The sequence below is a fragment of the Nematostella vectensis genome, chromosome 15 (assembly GCF_932526225.1).
Source record: "Nematostella vectensis chromosome 15, jaNemVect1.1, whole genome shotgun sequence".
NCBI lineage: Eukaryota > Metazoa > Cnidaria > Anthozoa > Actiniaria > Edwardsiidae > Nematostella > Nematostella vectensis.
In genome coordinates this window covers 1144983-1172429 of record NC_064048.1, presented here as the reverse complement: position 1 = coordinate 1172429, position 27447 = coordinate 1144983, and the positions used below count along the sequence as shown (strand labels likewise).

General features: G+C 40.0%; 1 protein-coding gene across 1 annotated transcript; it reads right to left on the bottom strand.

Moving 5' to 3' along the window:
* Positions 1 to 462: 462 nt before the first annotated feature.
* Positions 463 to 27447, bottom strand: LOC5501634 (pre-mRNA-processing factor 40 homolog B). The gene is made up of 23 exons (XM_048722563.1): positions 27347 to 27447; positions 27201 to 27275; positions 26262 to 26439; positions 25149 to 25303; positions 24819 to 24932; positions 24011 to 24131; positions 23148 to 23178; positions 21219 to 21332; positions 20827 to 20938; positions 20392 to 20529; positions 19133 to 19429; positions 18483 to 18671; positions 17873 to 18079; positions 13900 to 14016; positions 13430 to 13486; positions 13159 to 13239; positions 11800 to 11895; positions 11502 to 11597; positions 10576 to 10846; positions 4927 to 4970; positions 4787 to 4813; positions 4108 to 4338; positions 463 to 2201 (listed from the first exon to the last, which is right to left on the bottom strand). Exons 1-23 carry the CDS (start codon positions 27347 to 27349, stop codon positions 2106 to 2108), a joined length of 2850 nt encoding a protein of 949 aa, XP_048578520.1. The 5' UTR covers positions 27350 to 27447; the 3' UTR covers positions 463 to 2105.

The window sequence follows — 27447 nt, the reverse complement described above, 5'->3', positions numbered from 1 at the left end:
TGTCGCAAAGTGGCAGATGCCTAATCGCTTCCGTGTAAAATATCGTTATGGCCAAATTTAATAAACATCATTTAAGGGGAAGTGATTCTCACCGATGAGCTTATAAAGGACCCTTCGCTGTTGTGAACAACTTCCATTTGACTTTAATTGGCCATAATTTTGACAAACACCTGGAGATTACGTTCTCATTGGCCCACTTCGATTATTTCCACTTTTCATTCATTGCCGTTTTCGACCTTTTTAGATGCGGTTAAGTGCGTGACTGCGCCAGGATCATGCAGTCGCGGTACATGACCCCCCGCCGGTCTGGTTTAAACTTTGCCAGTTTGAAGTGCTCCCCAGAGGACCTTACACCTCGATTGGTTTTAAGTTTGAATCAATTCGGGGGAAGATTAGACCACCCCCCTGGATTTGGGCTTCAAATGGCCCGTCATTGCGAATATGATGTAATCGACACAGGGATTTCGCGTCAATTTTTATGTTTGAGGCTCATTAGGGTCATAAACAAATGTTAAATGTTTTTCTTATCCATAGCATGCACTACATATATAAAATAATATGATTTACATGATCTAAAAATAGTTAATGGGAGCTTGTGATATCGCCATCGGTAAAATGATGAGTTTGTAAAACAGCGATCCCAAGTTGATTTTTTAGCGTAGTACAAGCAGACTGTCGTGTAATATCAACTCTAGCGTGTAATGTGAAGAATCTAGCGTGTAATGTAAAGACTCTAGCGTGTTATGCCAAGACTCTAGCGTGTAATGTCAAGACTCTAGCGCGTAATCTGAAGACTCTAGTGTGTAATCTGAAGACTATAGCGTGTAATCTGAAGACTATAGCGGTAATGTCAAGACTCTAGCGTGTAATGTGAAGACTATAGCGTGTAATGTCAAGACTCTAGCGTGTATTGTGAAGACCCTAGCGTGTAATGTGAAGACTCTAGCGTGTAATGTGAAGACTATAGCGTGTAACATCAACTCTAGCGTGTAATGTGAAGACTATAGCGTGTAATGTCAAGACTAGCGTGTATTGTGAAGACTCTAGCGTGTAATGTGAAGCTATAGCGTGTAATGTCAAGACTAGCGTGTACTGTCAATACTATATCTTGCAAAAGGAGTTGTCTCGAACCGACAACAGGCACCGTCATCAAGGTTTAAAATGGTATATTTCAGAAGATTTGCAAGACAGGGCTCGCAGTCTTCACACTTGCTACAAAGTTACATTTTTAGTCCATTTAGGCCTAGATTACAAGGCGTAGCCGAACGAGAACCAAAGAGCTGTTCCACAGAAAACGTGGTGTCGTGCTTCTCGTCAATTTTGTGCTCAATTAACGGCGTGCTAACGTCGCATTATCAGACGAACTTTTCTATTGGCACGATAATGCGACCCTGGCGCACGACCATTTAATCTATGGCTTCATTGTTTTGTAGAGTAGCTTTCATGCTCTACTTAGCTGAAATTCCATTACGTGTCAATCTTATCAATCTAATTCGGGCTCTACCGCGGTATAAAGCCCCGTGCAAACTGTGCCAGCACCGGCCACCATTGCTGGCGAATTCTTGCTTGACTGACCACAAGACAAAGGAAATGTCAGAAAGTCCATTTCCCATTTTGACATTTCCTTTGTCCTATAGTCAGTCAAGCGAAAAATCGCCAGCAATGCTGGCAGGTGCTGGCGCAGTTTGCACGAGGCTTTAGAACCTGTGTATGCGCACGAATTAGGATACAAAGCTTCTTTTGTTGGGTAGAACGAATCGTAATGAAAACAAAGCTAAATACAAAAATGTCATCTGGAAATGGTTCTTACACCGGGGTAAAGCTCTTATCAGGCTAAGTTCAAACGTCTCATTATCCATGAGCCGTAGTCAATACAATGCCATTAGGTTTAGGATATTTAGGTTTACTATCTATGAGCCATATTCAATGCAAATACATGCAAACGATTCAAGTCAATCGTTTATATTTATTTGTATGTATTTGCATTGAATATGGCTCATAGATAGTACGACGTTTAAGCTTAGTATCAGCTATTCAAATAAAGGCGGCTATTTACTTAGGTCATTTCGAGCCAGTTTGTCGATAAAAAAATACGCATATCATCCCTAACGCGCGTTTGCTACTTCTAGTTCTTTCAGCAAGGCACGTCGACGATTCTCGAGCTCAGTTTCACTGTCGCTTGATCCAGAGTCCGAGTTTTCCTATAAAATAACAAAAACATGAAATAAGAAACCATTTCTACCCACCACAGGAGCCCCGCATTTTCAATGTCAAGTGCAGTGTTATCACGCGTGATCACGTGGTACACTGGTCACGTGCTCATGGTTTGCTACCATCATGCATGTGCTAATATTCATGTTAATTTGCGCCCTGGGTTATTCAGTATCTCTTCCGACATCTAGTTCTGCTTGCTTGCAGTCTCTGAGGTTATAATATGGCTACGATGGTACATATTTTAAAATAATTACTACCCATGAGCTCCTTTCGGTCACGGAACTGCCATTTGCCATGCGTCGTTTGAGCTGACAACCTTTTGTCCAATACAAGATTAGTTAGGGCCTATTGTTGTCCATGAGGGTGTTTTTCATAACCCCGCGGAATACACTTCGCACAATACTCATCTATGACTAATACACTCTGAGTTTCTTTGCTTGTTTCTGTTCTGGATTGACTACTACATTCTGACTATCACACTTTGTTGCATAGGTTTATAAAAACCACTCTCTCTATACGAGGTTCCTTGTACGCGAAAGATTTCACAGGGAATCCACCTTGTATGAGCTTCTTGTCAATGGGTGGACTAATTCATAATTAATCAATGAAAGCAAAAATTATAAGGTCCGTTATTTTAACTTCAAGCATCATAACTTCACGCTACAGTTATGATATGACAGTGATGTGGTGACGAGCATCTTACCACATGGTTACCGTATTTTCGGTAGTACTTAGAGGGATGGCGGTGCTTACGAGGCACGAATGACAGAGCAAAAAAAAAAAAAAATGGCATGAAATTTTCCAATTCTCAATATATAAGCTCAAGATTCCGCATATATGGAGTTCCTCTGACCAAAAGCTTAATTCCAAACTTTAAAGTAATTAAGGAGATATGAAATTTAGATATAAGCGAGCAAATTTGGCTTAATTTCTGATCAGAGCCCGACTTTCCCCTAAAAACGAGGAGAATTCATACTTTGAACATGTGAAATTTGCACTTCAAGCCTCATATCTCGAAGACGAATCCATTAGAAAAAAAAAACTTTTTGATATTTAGGTTACATAACACAAGGAACCTATATGCAAAAATTCAAGCTTACCGAAGTTAACCAGACCTTATTTTGGAAAAACTTGACATTTTTTTGCTCTGTCGGCACGAATGGGTCACGGACATGTCACGAATGGGTTACGAAGGAGTTACGAATGTGGCACGAATGAGTTACGATAATGGAACGAATGAGTTCGAAAATGGCACGAATGAGTTACGAAAATGGCACGAATAAGGTACAAATATGGTACGAACGAGGTACGAATATGGCACGAATGAGGTACGGAAATGACACAAATGAGGTACGAAAATGACACGATTGAGGTGCGAAGGCATGGATAAGGTGCGAATATTGCACGAGTGAGTTAAGAATATTGGTGTCTCTTAAAACACTAGCGCTTGCCATAGAAATCTTTTATTGCCTTATAAAGTACAGCAATTTACAATAAGCTCAAATACCGAATACTCAACTAGAAGAACTAGAGCCAGTTAAAGGCAAATACATACTGAGACGTACATTTTTGTACAACCGTGGAGTCGACCAGCTCGAATAGAATAAATTCAGTATGTGTTATTACATGAGCCCTCCACAACTCACACAGAGAAATATCAATTGCTCCTATATTACATGCTCTTATCTATAGAGGATATTAGACCATGGAGAGCTCTAATAACTTATCAAATCTCCAAACCCCTTAGAAAACATGAAATTTGAGTTGTTATCTACAGACAGAGGATTCTATGGCAGATCAAATCAATAATTCTCCACACATTTATCATGAGCTAGTATTGCGGTAAAGGGAGATTACATATTGATCTTGATAATAAAAGGTTTGTCACGGCACCTTATCCTTGCCCTTCTTGGCATCCGGGGAATTCTCCCTCTCCTTAGACCGCCTCCTCTCCTCCTTGCTCTCATCTTTGCTCCTCTCTTTACTCCTTCGGTCACGCTTCTCCTTGCGGTCTTTCTTGTCACGCTTACTTCTGTCACGCTCTTGGTCACTGTCATCCGCGTCTTTGCGACTCTTCTCCTTGCCCTTGGGACGCTTTTCAGAGTCGGACTCGGAGGCCGAAGGCTAAGGATATGAGAAAATGGATTTAGGGCTCGGAGGCCGAAGGCTAAGGATATGAGAAAATGGATTTAGGGTTTGGAGGCCGAAGGCTAAGGATATGAGTAAATGGATTTAGGGTTTGGAGGCCGAAGGCTAAGGATATGAGTAAATGGATTTAGGGCTCGAAGGCCGAAGGCTAAGGATATGAGAAAATGGGTTTAGGGCTCGGAGGGTGAGGCTGAGGATATGAGAAAATGGATTTAAAGCTCTGAGGGCAAAAGCTATGGAAATGTGAAATTGGATTTATGGTCTGAGGGCAAAAGCTATGGAAATGGGAAAATGGATTTAGGGCTCAAATAAACATTCAAAGAGGCGTCCCATTTGTTGTTCAGATTAGAACTGTCGTGTTACTTGCTCCATATTGAATCATCTATGGCTCTGATCTGACAATTTCTTTTATTGCATAACTTACAGAATGATGTCGCTTTTTCTTTGATTTCTGTAAAATAAGAAAACAGGAATGTTAGCTAATCAGAATAATACGATACAAAACAGAGTATGTGTTGATGCTTCGAATATTAAGTTAGACAAATAATCGCCAGTGGCCCCCACCTTCTTGTGTTTTTTCCGCCTGGAACTACTCTCTTTTTCGGCATCTGGGATAAACAAGTTACTTTAGTTTTTTAACCAGGCAATCACACAATATGCAATGAATGGACACTTGATGGAAAACTGCCGAGGGCGTGAATATGCAACAAGTGTAAACAGAATGGACACTTGAGGGAAAACTGCTGTGGGGTTAATATGTCATAAGTAAAAACAGAATGGACACTTGAGGGAAAACTGCTGTGGGGTTAATATGTCATAAGTAAAAACAGAATTGGCACTTGATTGAAAACTGCTGACACACAAAGGTACTATATTCTCACTGGTCCCATTAGGCTCAGATAAGTTATAGGGGAGCCTGGCTAGCCCAGCGATAGCGGAAATGACAAAGCTGAGGTGGGCGGGTGGGAAAATTAATAAATGAATTAATTAATTAATAAATAGCGGGCATGCATTAGGTAAGAGCACGCTGAGACCACAGGCGATCAGACGATAGGAGCCACTTACTACGACAAAAGAGCGAATGATCGATATTTTAATGAGTTTTGCCTTATATTCGCACTATAGTACTATATTCTCACTGGTCCCATTGTGCTCAGATAAGTTATGGGGGAGCCTGCCTTCGCCCAGACGACACTACCAAGCCAGGTCCAAATAAAAGCTGACCCTAGAAAGAGCTATCCGGGAACAAACTCACTTGCACAAAGCACATACTATATAGGAGTACCATAGCAGTACCCCCTGTTCTCTTCCCATAACTCAGTCCTCAAGGTGAGGACGACTCCGGCGCCGAGACCGAATCGCTAGAAGGTCGCACCTCCAGCATACAAGAGGGAAATGTAAAGGGAGGAAAAGTGCGGCTAGTAAAAGCAGGGGTGACCCTCTAGCATACAAACGGTAGAGGGAAATGTATAGGGAGGAAAAGTAAGTGCGACTAGTAAAAGCAGGGGTGACCCTCTAGCATACAAACGGTAGAGGGAAATGTATAGGGAGGAAAAGTAAGTGCGACTAGTAAAAGCAGGGGTGACCCTCTAGCATACAAACGGTAGAGGGAAATGAATAGGGAGGAAAAGTAAGTGCGACTAGTAAAAGCAGGGGTGACCCTCTAGCATACAAACGGTAGAGGGAAATGAATAGGGAGGAAAAGTAAGTGCGACTAGTAAAAGCAGGGGTGACCCTCTAGCATACAAACGGTAGAGGGAAATGTATAGGGAGAAAAAGTAAGTGCGACTAGTAAAAGCAGGGGTGACCCTCTAGCATACAAACGGTAGAGGGAAATGAATAGGGAGGAAAAGTAAGTGCGACTAGTAAAAGCAGGGGTGACCCTCTAGCATACAAACGGTAGAGGGAAATGTATAGGGAGGAAAAGTAAGTGCGACTAGTAAAAGCAGGGGTGACCTTCTAGCACACAAACGGTAGAGGGAAATGAATAGGGAGGAAAAGTAAGTGCGACTAGTAAAAGCAGGGGTGACCCTCTAGCATACAAACGGTAGAGGGAAATGAATAGGGAGGAAAAGTAAGTGCGACTAGTAAAATCAGGGGTGACCCTCTAGCACACAAACGGTAGAGGGAAATGTATAGGGAGGAAAAGTAAGTGCGACTAGTAAAAGCAGGGGTGACCCTCTAGCATACAAACGGTAGAGGGAAATGAATAGGGAGGAAAAGTAAGTGCGACTAGTAAAAGCAGGGGTGACCCTCTAGCACACAAACGGTAAAGGGAAATGAATAGGGAGGAAAAGTAAGTGCGACTAGTAAAAGCAGGGGTGACCCTCTAGCATACAAACGGTAGAGGGAAATGAATAGGGAGGAAAAGTAAGTGCGACTAGTAAAAGCAGGGGTGACCCTCCAGCACACAAACGGTAGAGGGAAATGAATAGGGAGGAAAAGTAAGTGCGACTAGTAAAAGCAGGGGTGACCCTCTAGCATACAAATGGTAGAGGGAAATGAATAGGGAGGAAAAGTAAGTGCGACTAGTAAAAGCAGGGGTGACCCTCCAGCACACAAACGGTAGAGGGAAATGAATAGGGAGGAAAAGTAAGTGCAACTAGTAAAAGCAGGGGTGACCCACTAGCATACAAACGGTAGAGGGAAATGAATAGGGAGGAAAAGTAAGTGCGACTAGTAAAAGCAGGGGTGACCCTCTAGCATACAAACGGTAGAGGGAAATGAATAGGGAGGAAAAGTAAGTGCGACTAGTAAAAGCAGGGGTGACCCTCTAGCATACAAACGGTAGAGGGAAATGAATAGGGAGGAAAAGTAAGTGTGACTAGTAAAAGCAGGGGTGACCCTCTAGCATACAAACGGTAGAGGGAAATGAATAGGGAGGAAAAGTAAGTGTGACTAGTAAAAGCAGGGGTGACCCTCTACCATACAAACGATACAGGGAAATGAATAGGGAGGAAAAGTAAGTGCGACTAGTAAAAGCAGGGGTGACCCTCTAGCATACAAACGGTAGAGGGAAATGAATAGGGAGGAAAATAAAGTGCGACTAGTAAAAGCAGGGGTGACCCTCTAGCATACAAACGGTAGAGGGAAATGAATAGGGAGGAAAAGTAAGTGCGACTAGTAAAAGCAGGGGTGACCCTCTAGCATACAAACGGTAGAGGGAAATGAATAGGGAGGAAAATAAAGTGCGACTAGTAAAAGCAGGGGTGACCCTCTAGCATACAAACGGTAGAAGGAAATGAATAGGGAGGAAAAGTAAGTGCGACTAGTAAAAAAAGGGGTGACCCTCCAGCATACAAACGATACAGGGAAATGAATAGGGAGGAAAAGTAAGTGCGACTAGTAAAAGCAGGGGTGACCCTCTAGCATACAAACGGTAGAGGGAAATGAATAGGGAGGAAAATAAAGTGCGACTAGTAAAAGCAGGGGTGACCCTCTAGCATACAAACGGTAGAGGGAAATGAATAGGGAGGAAAAGTAAGTGTGACTAGTAAAAGCAGGGGTGACCCTCTAGCATACAAACGGTAGAGGGAAATGAATAGGGAGGAAAAGTAAGTGTGACTAGTAAAAGCAGGGGTGACCCTCTACCATACAAACGATACAGGGAAATGAATAGGGAGGAAAAGTAAGTGCGACTAGTAAAAGCAGGGGTGACCCTCTAGCATACAAACGGTAGAGGGAAATGAATAGGGAGGAAAATAAAGTGCGACTAGTAAAAGCAGGGGTGACCCTCTAGCATACAAACGGTAGAGGGAAATGAATAGGGAGGAAAAGTAAGTGCGACTAGTAAAAGCAGGGGTGACCCTCTAGCATACAAACGGTAGAGGGAAATGAATAGGGAGGAAAATAAAGTGCGACTAGTAAAAGCAGGGGTGACCCTCTAGCATACAAACGGTAGAGGGAAATGAATAGGGAGGAAAAGTAAGTGCGACTAGTAAAAAAAGGGGTGACCCTCCAGCATACAAACGATACAGGGAAATGAATAGGGAGGAAAAGTAAGTGCGACTAGTAAAAGCAGGGGTGACCCTCTAGCATACAAACGGTAGAGGGAAATGAATAGGGAGGAAAATAAAGTGCGACTAGTAAAAGCAGGGGTGACCCTCTAGCATACAAACGGTAGAGGGAAATGAATAGGGAGGAAAATAAAGTGTGACTAGTAAAAGCAGGGGTGACCCTCTAGCATACAAACGGTAGAGGGAAATGAATAGGGAGGAAAAGTAAGTGCGACTAGTAAAAGCAGGGGTGACCCTCTAGCATACAAATGGTAGAGGGAAATGAATAGGGAGGAAGAGTAAGTGCGACTAGTAAAAGCAGGGGTGACCCTCTAGCATACAAACGGTAGAGGGAAATGAATAGGGAGGAAAAGTAAGTGCGACTAGTAAAAAAAGGGGTGACCCTCCAGCATACAAACTGTAGAGGGAAATGAATAGGGAGGAAGAGTAAGTGCGACTAGTAAAAGCAGGGGTGACCCTCTAGCATACAAACGGTAGAGGGAAATGAATAGGGAGGAAAAGTAAGTGCGACTAGTAAAAGCAGGGGTGACCCTCTAGCATACAAACGGTAGAGGGAAATGAATAGGGAGGAAAAGTAAGTGCGACTAGTAAAAGCAGGGGTGACCCTCTAGCATACAAACGGTAGAGGGAAATGTATAGGGAGGAAAAGTAAGTGCGACTAGTAAAAGCAGGGGTGACCCTCTACCATACAAACGATACAGGGAAATGAATAGGGAGGAAAAGTAAGTGCGACTAGTAAAAGCAGGGGTGACCCTCTAGCATACAAACGGTAGAGGGAAATGAATAGGGAGGAAAAGTAAGTGCGACTAGTAAAAGCAGGGGTGACCCTCTAGCATACAAACGGTAGAGGGAAATGAATAGGGAGGAAAAGTAAGTGCGACTAGTAAAAGCAGGGGTGACCCTCTAGCATACAAACGGTAGAGGGAAATGAATAAGGAGGAAAAGTAAGTGCGACTAGTAAAAGCAGGGGTGACCCTCTAGCATACAAACGGTAGAGGGAAATGAATAGGGAGGAAAAGTAAGTGCGACTAGTAAAAGCAGGGGTGACCCTCTAGCATACAAAAGGTAGAGGGAAATGTATAGGAAGGAAAAGTAAGTGCGACTAGTAAAAGCAGGGGTGACCCTCTAGCATACAAACGGTAGAGGGAAATGAATAGGGGGGAAAAGTAAGTGCGACTAGTAAAAGCAGGGGTGACCCTCTAGCATACAAACGGTAGAGGGAAATGAATAGGGAGGAAAAGTAAGTGCGACTAGTAAAAGCAGGGGTGACCCTCTAGCATACAAACGGTAGAGGGAAATGAATAGGGAGGAAAAGTAAGTGTGACTAGTAAAAGCAGGGGTGACCCTCTAGCATACAAACGGTAGAGGGAAATGAATAGGGAGGAAAAGTAAGTGCGACTAGTAAAAGCAGGGGTGACCCTCTAGCATACAAACGATACAGGGAAATGAATAGGGAGGAAAAGTAAGTGCGACTAGTAAAAGCAGGGGTGACCCTCTAGCATACAAACGGTAGAGGGAAATGAATAGGGAGGAAAAGTAAGTGCGACTAGTAAAAGCAGGGGTGACCCTCTAGCATACAAACGGTAGAGGGAAATGAATAGGGAGGAAAAGTAAGTGCAACTAGTAAAAGCAGGGGTGACCCTCTAGCATACAAACGGTAGAGGGAAATGAATAGGGAGGAAAAGTAAGTGTGACTAGTAAAAGCAGGGGTGACCCTCTAGCATACAAACGGTAGAGGGAAATGAATAGGGAGGAAAAGTAAGTGCGACTAGTAAAAGCAGGGGTGACCCTCTAGCATACAAACGGTAGAGGGAAATGAATAGGGAGGAAAAGTAAGTGCGACTAGTAAAAGCAGGGGTGACCCTCTAGCATACAAACGGTAGAGGGAAATGAATAGGGAGGAAGAGTAAGTGCGACTAGTAAAAGCAGGGGTGACCCTTTAGCAAAGCGGTCCCAGCGTGCACCCCCTCCAGAGACAGGGTAAGCCTCAGGCGCCCCAAACTGGAGAGAGCTTGCTAGAAGGCGAAACTACGGCGTGATAAACACCGAGCTAGAGGGGTGAACTTACTGTCTCAAGCTGCCTGGTGTACAGATTAGAGGGGTAAACTTACTGTCTAATTCTGCCTGGTGTTAAGATTAGAGGGGTAAACTTACTGTTTAATTTTTCCTGGTGTACAGATTAGAGGGGTGAGCTTACCGGATTCAGAGGCTGTGGATGCACTTCTAGACCGTGACCTTGACCTCTTATGCCTCCTCTTTTTGTGTGAAGACTTATCTCTATCTCTCTCTTTCTCCCGTTCTCTCTCTTTCTCCTTTTCTCTCTCTTTCTCCTTTTCTTTCTCTTTTTCTCTTTCTTTGTCCCTCTCTTCTTTTTCCTTCTCCTTTTCACGTTCTTTTTCTCTTTCTCGATCGTTCTCCTTTTCACGGTTTCTATCCCGACTTGTATCCTCATCCGAGTGTGATGACTCCTGAAAGAAGAGATAGCGGAATTTACAAAAGGATAACTTAAATAATACTTGATAAGATAATGTTATTATTGCTCTAATGCAAAAATTTTGACTCTGTGGGTTGATTCCCTGGTTTGATTCTCTCGCTAGGAATCACAACTAGAAGGTTAAGTTTTTTGTCGACACAAAAAAGACATTGCTGTCTTGATGTAATACATGACAACAAGCGTTGCGTTGGTTCAAAGGAAAACAACACAATCCAAGTCAATCAGGTTCACTGATACAAAGTTTGAGCCTGGAAATTTCTTCTCGGGAAGCCATTGAAGTGACACAACCACGCCAAGACGATAAGTGACAATTTTGAGCAAGTCCATAAGTTAATACATAGTGCCTATAGGATAAACGACAACACTGAAGACAAGGGTTATGCTCAAGTATTCCACAGAAATGGCCCTCCTTTGAAAAAAGATGCTATCTCTTTTTTCAAAGAAGTACTTCGGGTTATAGGTTAATAGAATTAGTACAACTTAAACAACATGGTCTTGAAATTGAAAGACGTTTTACTACAGACAGATGAGTGCTTGACCTGAGATTCAAATAAATAAAGGACTAAAGTATATGATTGATTTGTATAGCGCCCTCTAGCATGTCAAGAATAGACGGCCAGTGATCTTACCCCGCTGTCTGGAGTGGGTGAGCGAGACCTTTTCCGGTGCTTCTTTGTCTTTTTGCTTTTCTTGTGCGATTTGGATGAATGGTGGTGGGAGCATGCCTACAAAGACAGAAATATGGGTCTGTTACTAAACATTATTTTGTAATCTCCTTCATAAATCAGCAAGACATGAAAAGAAACATCGTAAACGTTATAACAAAGAGCATTCAACACAACAACACTATCCAACAACATCACACAGCATCATGCAACAAGGCCAAACTGCCAAACTAAGATCATCATCAATAGCAAGTATGGTTACCTCTAATGAGGCGAGATACTCCTGGAAGATGCGAATCCGGTCAGCCTCTAAGGTAATCGCGCTGAACGAGCTGTCTGCTTCACAGCGCTCTCGCACCTAAAACATGTGGGCAAGTACATCATTGGAGATCATTGGACTTATGATACTTTGTCCGTCTGGATAAAATAAACAGAAAAAAACATCGCAAGTTTGCGTTTATACTGTTACTGTAGTCAGCAAATAAAGTATGTGTATTTCTAGCCTTATTGTGAAATGTCTCCTGCCTCACAATTAGTGAAATCCGCATAATGCTGTTGCAAGCGATCTTTTTAATTCTTTGAATTGAGGTTTTCAGGTTTGAATCAAATGTGCTCTAGCCTATATAAGAGTGCAATGCCCGAACTCTCGCCTAACCTAAATACGGAATTCAGATTTTCATCTTAATTTTAACATAAGGAGGGAGGAAGGGTTTTTCCAGTGTTCTGACTCAATCAGTTTATTGATATTATTTATTAATACAGTGGTACCCCGCTCTACGGACACCCGCTCAATACGGACACCCTGTTTTTCTGGACAGTATTCAAAGTCCCAAAAAAAGTATCTCTTATAATTTAACCCGCTTTTTATGAACACCTGTTAATACGGACAACGGGCACTTTTATGTGGCCCGAAAGACATTTTTTATACAAATATAACCCCGGTTGCCGGCAAAAAGAATTTCGATACTCACACTTTCAGGAGATTGACACACTTTTAATAAGGCATTTCTCGAGTTCTAATTGGATATTATCAAGCTTTTCTAAACCTAATGCTTTTAAGCAAATAGACACATCAAGTATGCTAAAAGATAAAACAGAACACAGTAAACAGTGCTGTGTAGAACACTCACAAAGCTAAGTTAATCTACCAGACTATAAACTAGGCAAAGTCAGAGTGTAGAAAATGCCTTCTGAGCAGAGTTTTCACAACCTTTGTTTAATTACAGTATAACGGATTCAGTTAGAATAATTGAGTTGAAATTGGCAATCGCAAGGACCATTGAGGAAAAGAGTAGTTATCCTGTTCTGTTGTTGTTGTTTTTAGAAATATTGCTATGAATTTGAGTAATAAAGAAATAACCGGAACATGTCACTAGTTCGCAGAAGTACTTTATCCAAATGTTACTTGATACACGAGTTTTAAAGATTAAAATTTCAATATGAAGCATGTTGTGTTGCTGTAGCATGAGTTCTGAGTGTTTAATATGCATTTTTGACGTCTTTTATGGACACTTATGAAAGTCCCGAGGGTGTCGGTATTAACAGGGTTCCACTGTACCAGGTAGGCCAATCACCAAAACAGGAGTACAAGTTGCCTATTACTGACTGACATATGCCTTACCTCCTCCCACGAGCTAGTCGCCTCCAAGGCAGGAGAGAACGCTTTCAACATTTGCTTGAATGCACTCTCTTTTCGTCGTTGCTGTAGAGGCAAGCGAAAACTTTGGTCAGATACTACAAAGGGGTTGTACTATACTTCTAGGTAAAAGGGTGTCCAACATTAACAATGTCCAAAAGCCATTGATAAAATTGGGGAAAAATGCCATTGTGACAATGAAAGGCACTTTTCGAAGCATTCAGATTGCTCAGGAATTCTACTAAACATATCTCACCTCTTTCTCCTCCTTTTTTTGGCGTTCTTTCTCTCGCGCTTCTGCTTTTTCAATCAACTGGGAACAAGAATACATGGTCAGCTCATTAACACTCGGGAAGAACTTTTTTTGTAATAAGAGTTAACTCAACAATACTGGGAAGTAACTCGGTAATACTCGTGATTAACTCTTTAACCGTTGGGAGTAAAAAAACTATTAAAGAGTAACTCAGCATACTTGGAAATGTGTTACACAAGTAAACATGGCTATCTCATTAGCTCCACATTTGGAAGACACGCAGATCATACGCAGACAACCCTAAACCCAACCCAACCAACCCAATGAAGGAGCAGGATGGCTAGGTAGTCCAACATGACTGAAGGGATATAACGACAATGTAATGTATAAAATGCGTGAAATGGCTGAGATTTCCAACATGATTGGAGCGATGGAGAAATGATCTAATGTATTGAATGGCCAAGTAGTCTTACATGGTTGAAGGCCATCTTGATGTTACCAGGGTCTAGGGTCGCGCTTCGTTTATCACACTGCACCAGTTCACTAAAGTCGCTGAAGCTGCTGTCTGTGTCAACAGTAATGTTACAATCCTACAAATCAACAGAAGGCATGAGTGTGGTAATGTTACAATCCTACAAATCAACAGAAGGCATGAGTGTGGTAATGTTACAATCCTACAAAACAACAGAAGGCATGAGTGTGGTAATGTTACAATCCTACAAAACAACAGAAGGCATGAGTGTGGTAATGTTACAATCCTACAAAACAACAGAAGACATGAGTGTGGTAATGTTACAATCCTACAAAACAACAGACGACATTAGTGTGGTAATGTTAAAATCCTACAAAACAACAGAAGGCATGAGTGTGGTAATGTTACAATCCTACAAACCAACAGAAGGCATGAGTGTGGTAATGTTACAATCCTACAAATGAACAAAAGGCATGAGTGTGGTAATGTTACAATCCTACAAATCAACAAAAGACATTAGTGTGGTAATGTTACAATCCTACAAATCAACAGAAGGCATGAGTGTGGTAATGTTACAATCCTACAAAACAACAGAAGGCATGAGTGTGGTAATGTTACAATCCTACAAATCAACAGAAGGCATGAGTGTGGTAATGTTACAATCCTACAAATCAACAGAAGGCATGAGTGTGGTAATGTTACAATCCTACAAAACAACAGAAGGCATGAGTGTGGTAATGTTACAATCCTACAAATCAACAGAAGGCATGAGTGTGGTAATGTTACAATCCTACAAATCAACAGAAGGCATGAGTGTGGTAATGTTACAATCCTACAAAACAACAGACAACATTAGTGTGGTAATGTTACAATCCTACAAAACAACAGACAACATTGGTGTGGTAATGTTACAATCCTACAAAACAACAGAAGGCATGAGTGTGGTAATGTTACAATCCTACAAACCAACAGAAGGCATGAGTGTGGTAATGTTACAATCCTACAAATGAACAAAAGGCATGAGTGTGGTAATGTTACAATCCTACAAATCAACAAAAGACATGAGTGTGGTAATGTTACAATCCTACAAAACAACAGACGACATTAGTGTGGTAATGTTACAATCCTACAAATCAACAGAAGGCATGAGTGTGGTAATGTTACAATCCTACAAAACAACAGAAGGCATGAGTGTGGTAATGTTACAATCCTACAAAACAACAGAAGGCATGAGTGTGGTAATGTTACAATCCTACAAAACAACAGAAGACATGAGTGTGGTAATGTTACAATCCTACAAAACAACAGACGACATTAGTGTGGTAATGTTACAATCCTACAAAACAACAGAAGGCATGAGTGTGGTAATGTTACAATCCTACAAACCAACAGAAGGCATGAGTGTGGTAATGTTACAATCCTACAAATGAACAGAAGGCATGAGTGTGGTAATGTTACAATCCTACAAATCAACAAAAGACATGAGTGTGGTAATGTTACAATCCTACAAAACAACAGACGACATTAGTGTGGTAATGTTACAATCCTTCAAAACAACAGAAGGCATTAGTGTGGTAATGTTACAATCCTACAAAACAACAGACGACATTAGTGTGGTAATGTTACAATCCTACAAAACAACAGAAGGCATGAGTGTGGTAATGTTACAATCCTACAAAACAACAGAAGACATGAGTGTGGTAATGTTACAATCCTTCAAATCAACAGAAGGCATGAGTGTGGTAATGTTACAATCCTACAAAACAACAGAAGGCATTAGTGTGGTAATGTTAAAATCCTACAAAACAACAGAAGGCATGAGTGTGGTAATGTTACAATCCTACAAAACAACAGAAGACATGAGTGTGGTAATGTTACAATCCTACAAAACAACAGAAGGCATGAGTGTGGTAATGTTACAATCCTACAAAACAACAGAAGGCATGAGTGTGGTAATGTTACAATCCTACAAATCAACAGAAGGCATGAGTGTGGTAATGTTACAATCCTACAAAACAACAGAAGGCATGAGTGTGGTAATGTTACAATCCTACAAATCAACAGAAGGCATGAGTGTGGTAATGTTACAATCCTACAAAACAACAGACGACATTAGTGTGGTAATGTTACAATCCTACAAATCAACAGACGACATTAGTGTGGTAATGTTACAATCCTACAAAACAACAGAAGACATAAGTGTGGTAATGTTACAATCCTACAAAACAACAGACGACATTAGTGTGGTAATGTTACAATCCTACAAAACAACAGACGACATTAGTGTGGTAATGTTACAATCCTACAAAACAACAGACGACATTAGTGTGGTAATGTTACAATCCTACAAAACAACAGACGACATTAGTGTGGTAATGTTACAATCCTACAAAACAACAGACGACATTAGTGTGGTAATGTTACAATCCTACAAAACAACAGACGACATTAGTGTGGTAATGTTACAATCCTACAAATCAACAGACGACATTAGTGTGGTAATGTTACAATCCTACAAAACAACAGACGACATTAGTGTGGTAATGTTACAATCCTACAAATCAACAGAAGGCATGAGTGTGGTAATGTTACAATCCTACAAAACAACAGAAGGCATGAGTGTGGTAATGTTACAATCCTACAAAACAACAGAAGGCATGAGTGTGGTAATGTTACAATCCTACAAATCAACAGAAGGCATGAGTGTGGTAATGTTACAATCCTACAAATCAACAGAAGGCATGAGTGTGGTAATGTTACAATCCTACAAATCAACAGAAGGCATGAGTGTGGTAATGTTACAATCCTACAAATCAACAGAAGGCATGAGTGTGGTAATGTTACAATCCTACAAAACAACAGAAGACATGAGTGTGGTAATGTTACAATCCTATAAAACAACAGAAGGCATGAGTGTGGTAATGTTACAATCCTACAAAACAACAGAAGACATGAGTGTGGTAATGTTACAATCCTTCAAATCAACAGAAGGCATGAGTGTGGTAATGTTACAATCCTACAAATCAATAGAAGGCATTAGTGTGGTAATGTTACAATCCTACAAATCAACAGAAGACATGAGTGTGGTAATGTTACAATCCTACAAAACAACAGAAGACATGAGTGTGGTAATGTTACAATCCTACAAAACAACAGAAGGCATGAGTGTGGTAATGTTACAATCCTACAAAACAACAGAAGGCATGAGTGTGGTAATGTTACAATCCTACAAATCAATAGAAGGCATTAGTGTGGTAATGTTACAATCCTACAAAACAACAGAAGGCATGAGTGTGGTAATGTTACAATCCTACAAAACAACAGAAGGCATTAGTGTGGTAATGTTACAATCCTACAAAACAACAGACGACATTAGTGTGGTAATGTTACAATCCTACAAATCAACAGAAGGCATGAGTGTGGTAATGTTACAATCCTACAAAACAACAGAAGGCATGAGTGTGGTAATGTTACAATCCTTCAAAACAACAGAAGGCATGAGTGTGGTAATGTTACAATCCTACAAAACAACAGAAGGCATGAGTGTGGTAATGTTACAATCCTACAAAACAACAGAAGGCATGAGTGTGGTAATGTTACAATCCTTCAAAACAACAGAAGGCATGAGTGTGGTAATGTTACAATCCTACAAAACAACAGAAGGCATGAGTGTGGTAATGTTACAATCCTACAAAACAACAGAAGGCATGAGTGTGGTAATGTTACAATCCTACAAATCAACAGAAGGCATGAGTGTGGTAATGTTACAATCCTTCAAAACAACAGAAGGCATGAGTGTGGTAATGTTACAATCCTTCAAAACAACAGAAGGCATGAGTGTGGTAATGTTACAATCCTACAAATCAACAGAAGGCATGAGTGTGGTAATGTTACAATCCTTCAAAACAACAGAAGACATTTTAGTGATAGTAATGTTATTCACATTATATGAATACCACCTACGAGATCATTACCTTGAGAATTTCCTTAATGATTTTCTTCTCGTCAACATAGCGGGCCTTCAGATCTTCCACATAGAACTTGAACAAGTCTAGGGGTGTTGACCCTGGCTGACCCAGAAGGTTAGAAAAGCGCACATCTGAGCCGATGGTAGGGTAGAGGTCACACCACAGCGACATCGAGTGTAGTTTACCCTTCTTATGGAGCTCGTCAAGTAAAAACTACAACAAATAAGTGTCAGGCCAGGATTTGAGACACAGGCAACATTTCCGTACTTGTCCTTTCCTACATATCCCTGGATGGATCTCATTTAGAGGGGAATCTAGAAGAGACGAACCAACGAGGTACAGTCTACTCTATCATTAGCAGAAACTCTTAGGATTACAAAAAAGATGCTGCTCGCAACTAAGCACCAGGCCAGGTTTTTGAGGTTGTTGGCACTCACCCTGGATCGAAACGTTTTCCCCCAGGTTACCAGGTTTCCCTTGGGGGGGGGGGGGGGGGTCAAGAACTCTCAGGGGAAGAGGGGTCAATTGTGATATCTTGGGAGGAGGTATGGTGTTTGATCTTTTTACACAGACGGGGTCGATTAAGATCCCTTAGGGATGGAGGGTGCAGACTTACCAGGAACCCATCCCTGTTCTTGCGCTGCTGTCGCCTCGTCCTGTTCTTCTCACGCAGCTTCTCTTCCTCCTGGTCCTGCTCTAGTGCCCGGATGTGGTCCTCATATGCTATCAGCATGTCTTCGCGGTTGATGTTCTGGATCTCCTCATCTTCTCCATATGTGGGGTGGTCTTTGATCATTTGCAGGGCCTGGAGCAACATGAAAAAAACATGGATGTGATTGAAGCGCCATTGTCATCAGTTTACTTCAGGGTCCACAGAAAATTCAACGGACAAAAGACCAACGAATCTATTTGAATCTGCTCTATCTGACAGACCACCTGCTCTAAATTATCAGTCGCATCCTCAAAGAAACTTCCAATAGACACACTGCTTTTACAATTTTGAAAAAAAATTAGCATTTTTCATTTACATCAGGCCGGAAGTAACCTGTTGGCATTGCCGCTTTGATGTAAGGCTTTATGGAAGCAATGGTGGGTGCAATGGAAGAAACAACAGTAAATGCTTATTGAAAAGGTGTGAAAAAAATTAGATGCTTTAACGGTCTAAATATATTCCATATTATCCATTATAAGATTTACAGTGCAAAAAATGGCAAGGAAGAATTCTCAGTGTTAAAATAGTAGGGTTGACATTAATTTGAAGCTGACCTCAGCCCATAAAGTTCTGTAGGTGATATTTGGCATGCTGTTATACACCTCCAGCATAGTCTTGCGGTTCTTAGCACGGAGTTCCTTCTCCTCCTCCTTCTCTCGCTTAGCCAGGAAGAAGACCACATCATCAAACACATCTTTGCGGTCCCTATCATGCACTGCTTCCCACTCAGGGACACCCTCAAACATGTCACAGGCTCGGCGCCAGCGCACAGAGGAGTGCATGCGACGGTTGTTCTCAAGGAAAACCCGCAAGTCCTCTCGTGCCTTCTTGGCTTTTCTTCTGTGCTCCTCCTAATGATGGAAACCCACTGTTAAGCTTTGTTTTGTTTTGTTTTATTTATTTACCATAATTATGATTGTTGTCATATACATATATTCTTATTACAATTGGTAGGAGGACTAAACAAACCCTAACAGGCTTTAACAAGTAGTCCACCTTTCTATAAGGATCATATATATTTTCATTAAAGGTATCAAATTAGCTACATGTACAAGCGTATAATTTCATGACAAATAAGTTTAAGTTCTCTTGTATCACAGCACATATGCCAATCAAGCAGAAAAGAAAAAAAAACTTTTTACACTCTAAAATGTAATTTTTGTATTGCTTTTTAAATAGCCTTAAGGAATAACAACATTTTATTGAATCAGAAATAGTATTCCAAATTGTGGATACTTTATTCCTAGTGGATAATTTGCCATAATTTGATCTACTGAGGGGTTGCAGCAATTTTCCGCGCCCCCTTGTATTATGGTGATGAATAGTATGTACATATGCATAGAAGTTATCAAAGTACTTTGGCAGATTTTTAGTTGTAAGCTTGTACGTGAAGCAGCCAATAAGAATGTCATTTATTTCGTATATGTTTAAAATATTTAATGATTTGAAAAGTGGTTTTGATGGAGTGAGGTGATCTGAAAAGGTCATTATTCGAGCTAGTTTCTTTTGCAGTTTAAATATTTTGTCGAGCCGTGATTGGTAATTATTTGCCCAAATAATATTAGCATAGTGAAGGTAAGGATAGACCAGGCAGTTGTATACTGTTTTCAGAACTTGCTGACTTATAAAGTGACGAAGCTTACATATAACTCCTATAGTTTTCCATACTACATTAAATTAAAATATTCTTCCACACATCTGTGTGCCTACATGCAATAGATTTCTTCTTTCATATAGCTACAAAAGAATTCAAATAGTCTTCCCCTGAGAAAAGTAGAGTTTTCTGTATCGCAGTTCAAAGGTGAATCCATACCTTTTCTTCATTGGCTCGCTGTGTTTTGTATTCATTGAATGCCTGTTTCTTTTCGTTCATCTTTTTCAGTGCCCCATACCTGGGATCATTTACAATAAGGCGCATGGCCGTATCCCATGATGCAGCGGGGGAAACCTCCTGTTTAAATAGTGAAGTGATAGCTGGATCAGAAAAATACATCTGATGGACCATTTACACAAATGAATAAGTACAAAGGCAAATAGTAATGCAAAATTGCATATAGATAGGCGAAGGAAAGAGTATCAACCAGAACATGGCCAGAATTGTCTCAGTCGACCACAAGACAAAAGAATTGGCTGACGGCCTCACTTCCTACAAGGTAAAAGCATTGCTTGGTCCGGAATGCTGACTGTTTTGGCTGTTCACATAAGGCAAAATTCTAAAACATAATTAATGTGTGACTTGAATACATACCTTTTCCTTTAGTAACTCTTTAAAGGCTTGCTTGGCCTCGTCCTTTGTTGCATAAATGTAGTCCTTTTTCTCCACAACAGTCGCTGCTGGTATCTCACTAGTATTGACAGCACTGAAACACAACAACACACAATTAACATCCACCAAACGTTAGCAATAATAATTGTTATCTAGTTGTTTATATTTTGTTTTGGCATAGATTATAGGGATTCACAGGAGCCAATCACTAGGAGTGTTATTTTGTAAATGGTATATATTGTAAGGATCCTGGTATCTAACTCCATGTAAATATATCACAGTTGTACACTACTAGTGATGGGTTCCTGTTGTTTATCATAATGGATATCTATCTCTGTGGAATCCTTCCATTCCTACCATGTCGTACTGCCTACCTTGCAGAGGGCACAGCTTGAGTGTTCGTTGCTGAAGTATCTTGTTTGGCTTCATTCTGAGTGGCCGGCTTTTCCTCCTCTTCTTCTTCTTCTGATTCCTCTCCCTCCTCTTGACTGTGATGCAAGAAATAAGGAGTAGCACATGTTACTTATTATAACACTAAACAGCACATTACACTTTTATGTGTAAACTGAGGTCCCTAGTCTCCTGATGCCATCTCAATAGGCGGCTTGCACAAATCAAGAAAATTATTGACTGGCTAATTCAACCTAAAATAAACACGAAATGGCTGTGCCCATCACACCAGAGATCAAAGAAAAGAACAATTTAATCTTTCAATGAAAATTTCTGACAACGAAATCTTTTGGCTGAAGTGTATGAGGTGATATGTTGCTTTATGTTGTTGTTATTTCAGGGGTCGTACAATTTTCCTCAAATCAAATTCAAGGACTTTTAAGGACTTTTTGTAGATATTTAAGGACTAGTATAAAGAAAAAAAATTATAGAGACAATAAAGGGCCAACGTTTTTTCCAAGTTCAAAACAGAAACAGATGACAATTGGACTCTTTGAAACATATACAAGCATCATGACTCACTTGTGAGCAACTGATAATCAAACAGTGATTTAATCAAACAGTGATTTCAAACAAATGTTCAACTACAGATTTCAAACTATTTGTGAGATTCTCAAACTTCCCTTCCTCTTCTTTCACAGCTTCGCAGTGCATTTGACTTAGTGAGGAGCCTAATAGTGCCCTTTCTACAGTTTCTTCTTGGCCTTTTTACTAATGCCAAAAATCTTCTCCTTGGCCCTTCTCTAGTATTCATGATATTGAGCAGAACCTTACTTCTATATCTAGTTTAGCAAGCCTATCGATGACTGTTACAATTGTGAATAACTTTTGGAGCTTCTGAGCTTCTTTATTCAGGGTTTCAACCATCAACTGGCAATTTACAGAGAAGCCTCTTTCAAGTCTATCCTGACAGCATGTCAACTGCATTTTAAAAAGCTTCCAGAGCTAGGCGCTGTAAGAAGAACACATCCAGCCCATCAAGCTTGTAGGGAGGCCAAATGGTCAGAGAAATAGTTCAGAGACGGCAAAAAGGCCGTTTTGAAAATCCGAGAGAATGATATCTTGCCAAAAACCTGTACACGCTAGCCACTTATTTTCCCGCTTTTAAAACAGATTACATAAACTACAGAACTCAGACCAAAATGATATATAGCAATTGCTAGCAAACCATTTGGCTGGAATTTGCAGTGAATCTACATACAAATAAGCTTCACTTTTGTTCCTTAAATAAAATATTTTTCAAGGACTGTTACTAAAAATTCAAGCACTTTCCAGACCTTGTATTTCAAATTTTAAAATTCAAGCACTTTCAAGGTTTTCAAGGACAGAATACGAATTCTGTATTTTGCAGCTAAAGGCAGGAGTGTGTGCAAGTTTGACATTGAAAACACGGGATTATTTTTTAGTGCAAGTCACCTTCATATCAGCATGGCAAACAAATTATTTAGTGACCTTCAGCATATTGGAGAAATATCTAAATCTGGATGCCATGGAAATAGTTCAAATGATTCTTGAATCATGGTTGGTTAACTTTTCAAAACCTTCCTTGGTAAATACATGTCAGTATGGGGACACATTTTAAACAAGCATTTTATGCAAATAAACATTTGCCAGCAACTAACCAGTTTATTAACCTTCTTCACCGTTGCACTCATGGCTGACAACAGGCCAGCATTAGTTTTCAGCAAAAAATAATTTTTTTTTCTTTCTCATATCAATTCATGGACATGAAAATTGTTGTTTTACCAGAAATATTTTCTAGAAAATGTTACCATGACAATGAATGAAAAAAATGATATAAAAAGGAGTGGTCATTTTATACTAGAACCTCAAGTTGAATTCTATTTACTTACTTTTCAGCTTCTGCCTCTGCCTTGATTTTTTCTAAAAGAAAAAATAATCAGATTATCATGCTTATTGCTATTCCGCCAAGATAATCTCCCCCTGCTTTTGCCTTAGGCCAGTTTGTTTAAATGCTATATTAATTCTATGTACAGTTTAACTTTCAGATCATGATGTTATGTAGAGTAATGTACCTTACAGATCATGATGTTATGTAGAGTAATGTACCTTACAGATCACAATACTATGTAGAGTAATGTACCTTACAGATCACAATACTATGTAGAGTAATGTACCTTACAGATCATAATACTATGTAGAGTAATGTACCTTACAGATCATAATACTATGTAGAGTAATGTACCTTACAGATCGCAATACTATGTAGAGTAATGTACCTTACAGATCACAATACTATGTAGAGTAATGTACCTTACAGATCACAATACTATGTAGAGTAATGTACCTTACAGATCACAATACTATGTAGAGTAATGTACCTTACAGATCACAATACTATGTAGAGTAATGTACCTAACAGAGCATAATACTATGTGGAGTAATGTATCTTACAGATCATAATACTATGTAGAGTAATGTACCTTACAGATCATAATACTATGTGGAGTAATGTACCTTACAGATCACAATACTATGTAGAGAAATGTACCTTACAGATCACAATACTATGTAGAGTAATGTACCTCACAGATCACAATACTATGTAGAGTAATGTACCTTACAGATCACAATACTATGTAGAGTAATGTACCTCACAGATCACAATACTATGTAGAGTAATGTACCTTACAGATCACAATACTATGTAGAGTAATGTACCTTACAGATCATAACGCTATGTGGAGAAATGTACCTTTCAACTCTGTGAGTTCCTTGGGCTCTGTCCATATAGACTCCTTTGTTTCCGTGTTATGATAGTAGACACGCCCAGAATCAGCTTTGTGTTCTTTCCAAGGGAATGAATCCAGAATGATCTGTATCAAACAGTATAATTACAAATAATGTCAACAAAACCACAGTATGATGTTGGACAAAGCATGCCTTCTTCAGGTAGAATACAGTAAACAGCACACATGCATTTTAATTCTAAAGCAATGCTTGAAAACACCAAACAACAACAAGGCAGAGGGCATGTGAGCAAGTTTGAAAATGTTAATTGTACTGTTATATATTTTTCTTACAACAAAATGAGACCAGAAAATGTTTTGGGGGATCTGATCTGTGATATAGTGCTAAAGATATTCATACTGTAGATTGCAATGCACTGATCAGGTCCAGTTTCTAGTCAGAAAGTTCAAAATTCAAAAACACAAAATAAAACCTTGGGTCAGAATGAGCTCACATATAGTAAATATTCGGTTTTCATTGAATTTGTTTTCAATAATTTGACTGTTTTGTAAACCAAGCGAGTTCCAATGTTTTTTTAACTGAATTAAATTATTTGATAGCATTTTTAAAAATAGAGTTTCAAATGTTACTGTCCCTAACTTTAACCTTTGCATAGTAGAAATTGGGTACCGTATTTACGTGTGTATAATGCGCACCTGCGAATAATCTGAAACCATTTGTATATTATGAATATCAGCATCATGATGATATCACCGACTGTTCAATAGGGATAATGTCTTTGCTAAAAGTGGAGTTACAGTATTTGTAGTTACCTCAGAAGGAGTCTTAAGTTCATCTGGCTTCTGCCATGTTGACACTTTGCTGTCATTGTTGTAGAAATATGTCCGCCCATCTGGAGCTTTGTGCTCTGTCCAGGGGGTCTTTTTCTGGAGATACAACAATGACGTAAAATGAACACAAAAAATAACTATTTCTGCCAATTACCTGCTATTATAACTAAATTTTTATTGTCATTTCTTCCATATATTTACTCATTTGACCCCTCTATTAATTGTGTGTAGAAACCCTTTAATTTGCAATAATTATGTTGTCCTGAAGTAATACAACCAGCCTGATAGTACCAACTGCAATGAATTTTATACCTTAGGGACTTTTTTCTTCTTTGGCTTAGGTTTTTTTTCCTCCTCTGGCTTTGATTGCTCTGGGGTCTGCACTGAGGAAGTCATATCTGAATCTTGTGATGGGGTCCTGGCAGCCACAACTGGACTGCTTGTAGCTTGAGTTAACCCCTGGGTGACTAATAACAACACAGTTAATCCCTGGGTGACTAATACAAACACAGTTAACCCCTGGGTGACTAATAACAACACAGTTAATCCCTGGGTGACTAATAACAACACAGTTAACCCCTGGGTGACTAATAACAACACAGTTAACCCCTGGGTGACTTATAACAACACAGTTAACCCCTGGGTGACTTATAACAACACAGTTAATCCCTGGGTGACTAATAACAACACAGTTAACCCTTGGGTGACTAATAACAACACAGTTAACCCCTGGGTGACTAATAACAACACAGTTAACCCCTGAGTGACTAATAACAACACAGTTAACCCCTGGGTGACTAATAACAACACAGTTAACCCCTGGGTGACTATAATTACAACACAACCTTTCAGAAAGACATGTTGAAAAGATACAAATTTTACCACAAACCCACCAATAGTTTCTTCAAACCTACATTTTCAATTCAGAAATAAAATATCCTTTGCGTTCCTTCGTTGAGTTTTGGAAACAGAGGTGTTTTTGTTTGGGAGAATTTGAGAGCAGATCAGTGGAGCATGGGGCAGCAAATTAAGTGCTTCACATCTGCTCTAGAATTCCCCAAACAAACACCCACATTTTAAGTGCTTCACATCTGCTCTAGAATCTCCCAAACAAACACCGACGTTTTCAAAACTCAAGGAAAAATTATTTCTAATTCTACGCGAAAAAAAAAGTGCTCATGGCATCCTTCCAGCCTTGGTATGTATCTTAAGGTACGCCAAATCAATTGTTGGGATTGGGCACATGAACAGTTAGACATCTACAGTAAGTTCAGCAGAGTGTAAGTTGTGCTTTGATGTTTTGAATCAAACACCCTCATCCAGTCAACTTTTACTACTCACAACCTGTTCTTGGCAACGCATTCAGTGCAACATCAGAGTGAATGTTAGATTTGGCAAGATATGAATTGGGTGTAGGAGACTCACCTAGCGGAGCTGTGGCTGAGACAGGCATTGGCTGGAACGTCATCGCCTGTGGTGCCATCATTTGGGCAAACATGGGTGGTGGTGGCATTCCTGGTAAAGTGCCGGGCAGAAACTGCATGGGTTGTGGTGGGTATGTGGGCATTCCAGGGTAAGCAGGTGGCATCGGCATTCCTGGAACCTGGAAAAGAGAGAGAGAGAGGGTGGTTATGAAACAAAAACTGGGAAGAACACTAACCAGGGTTCAAAATAACCTTTTCAAATCTGCTAGATTTTGCCGGCTTTCTAGATTTTGGGAAAAAAGCCTGCATACTCGAAATATAAAGGGGAAAAAAAGACAAAAAGAGTCAGCAAAGACCAGAAAACAGCCAGCTATCACCGGCAGCTGGCCACTATTTAGAACCCTACTAAACTGTTACTAAACAAGCAACATTTTTCCTGTTATTTCATAAAGAACTATAAAGTATAAAGTTATGTGGAAAAGAGACAGGTTTAAAAGCTGTTTTATTGTGTGCATAAAAAAAAGGATTCTAGAGTAGTTCAAGGAAGTAATAAAAATATTCAAAAAGCTGATGTTTGTTATGTTTTCGTCTGGTTCTATTAGTCTATGTATGGATATTTGACATTCCACTACATACAGTTAGCATGTTAAAAGGCATTATTAGCTCATATAGACATTTCAAATAAATATTATAAACTTTATAATTGAATTTGAATTTGTCATACCCATTTTCAGTACGAAAAGATCAGCTTCAAAGAGAGAAATCTGTAACATCCGTTGTTGTGTCAAAAGATTATCCCATTTTTTTGGTACATTTTAATTATCTTTTCTCTACATTTCTCGCCTCAGATGCACAGATTTTCTCAGTATGACAAATAATCTCTATGGAAGAATTACCTAAAAGAACAAACAAGGAATAAGGCACGAAATCCAACACTTACCGCATACATGGCCGGCGGCGGCCCAGGGTAGCTAACCGGTACAGAGCTGGGTGGAGGATTAAACCCACCAGAAGCCTAGAAAACACATTGAACAACAGTTATACAAATGAAGGTTAGCGTTACACGAGCAACAAAGACGGACTTACCATAGTTATTCGAGTCGAAAGAAGTTTTTCTTGTGAAGCTTACCTCGCGTGGATACCCGTGAGCCTTTTCGGGTATTTGGTGTGCGGGACACAACTGTGCT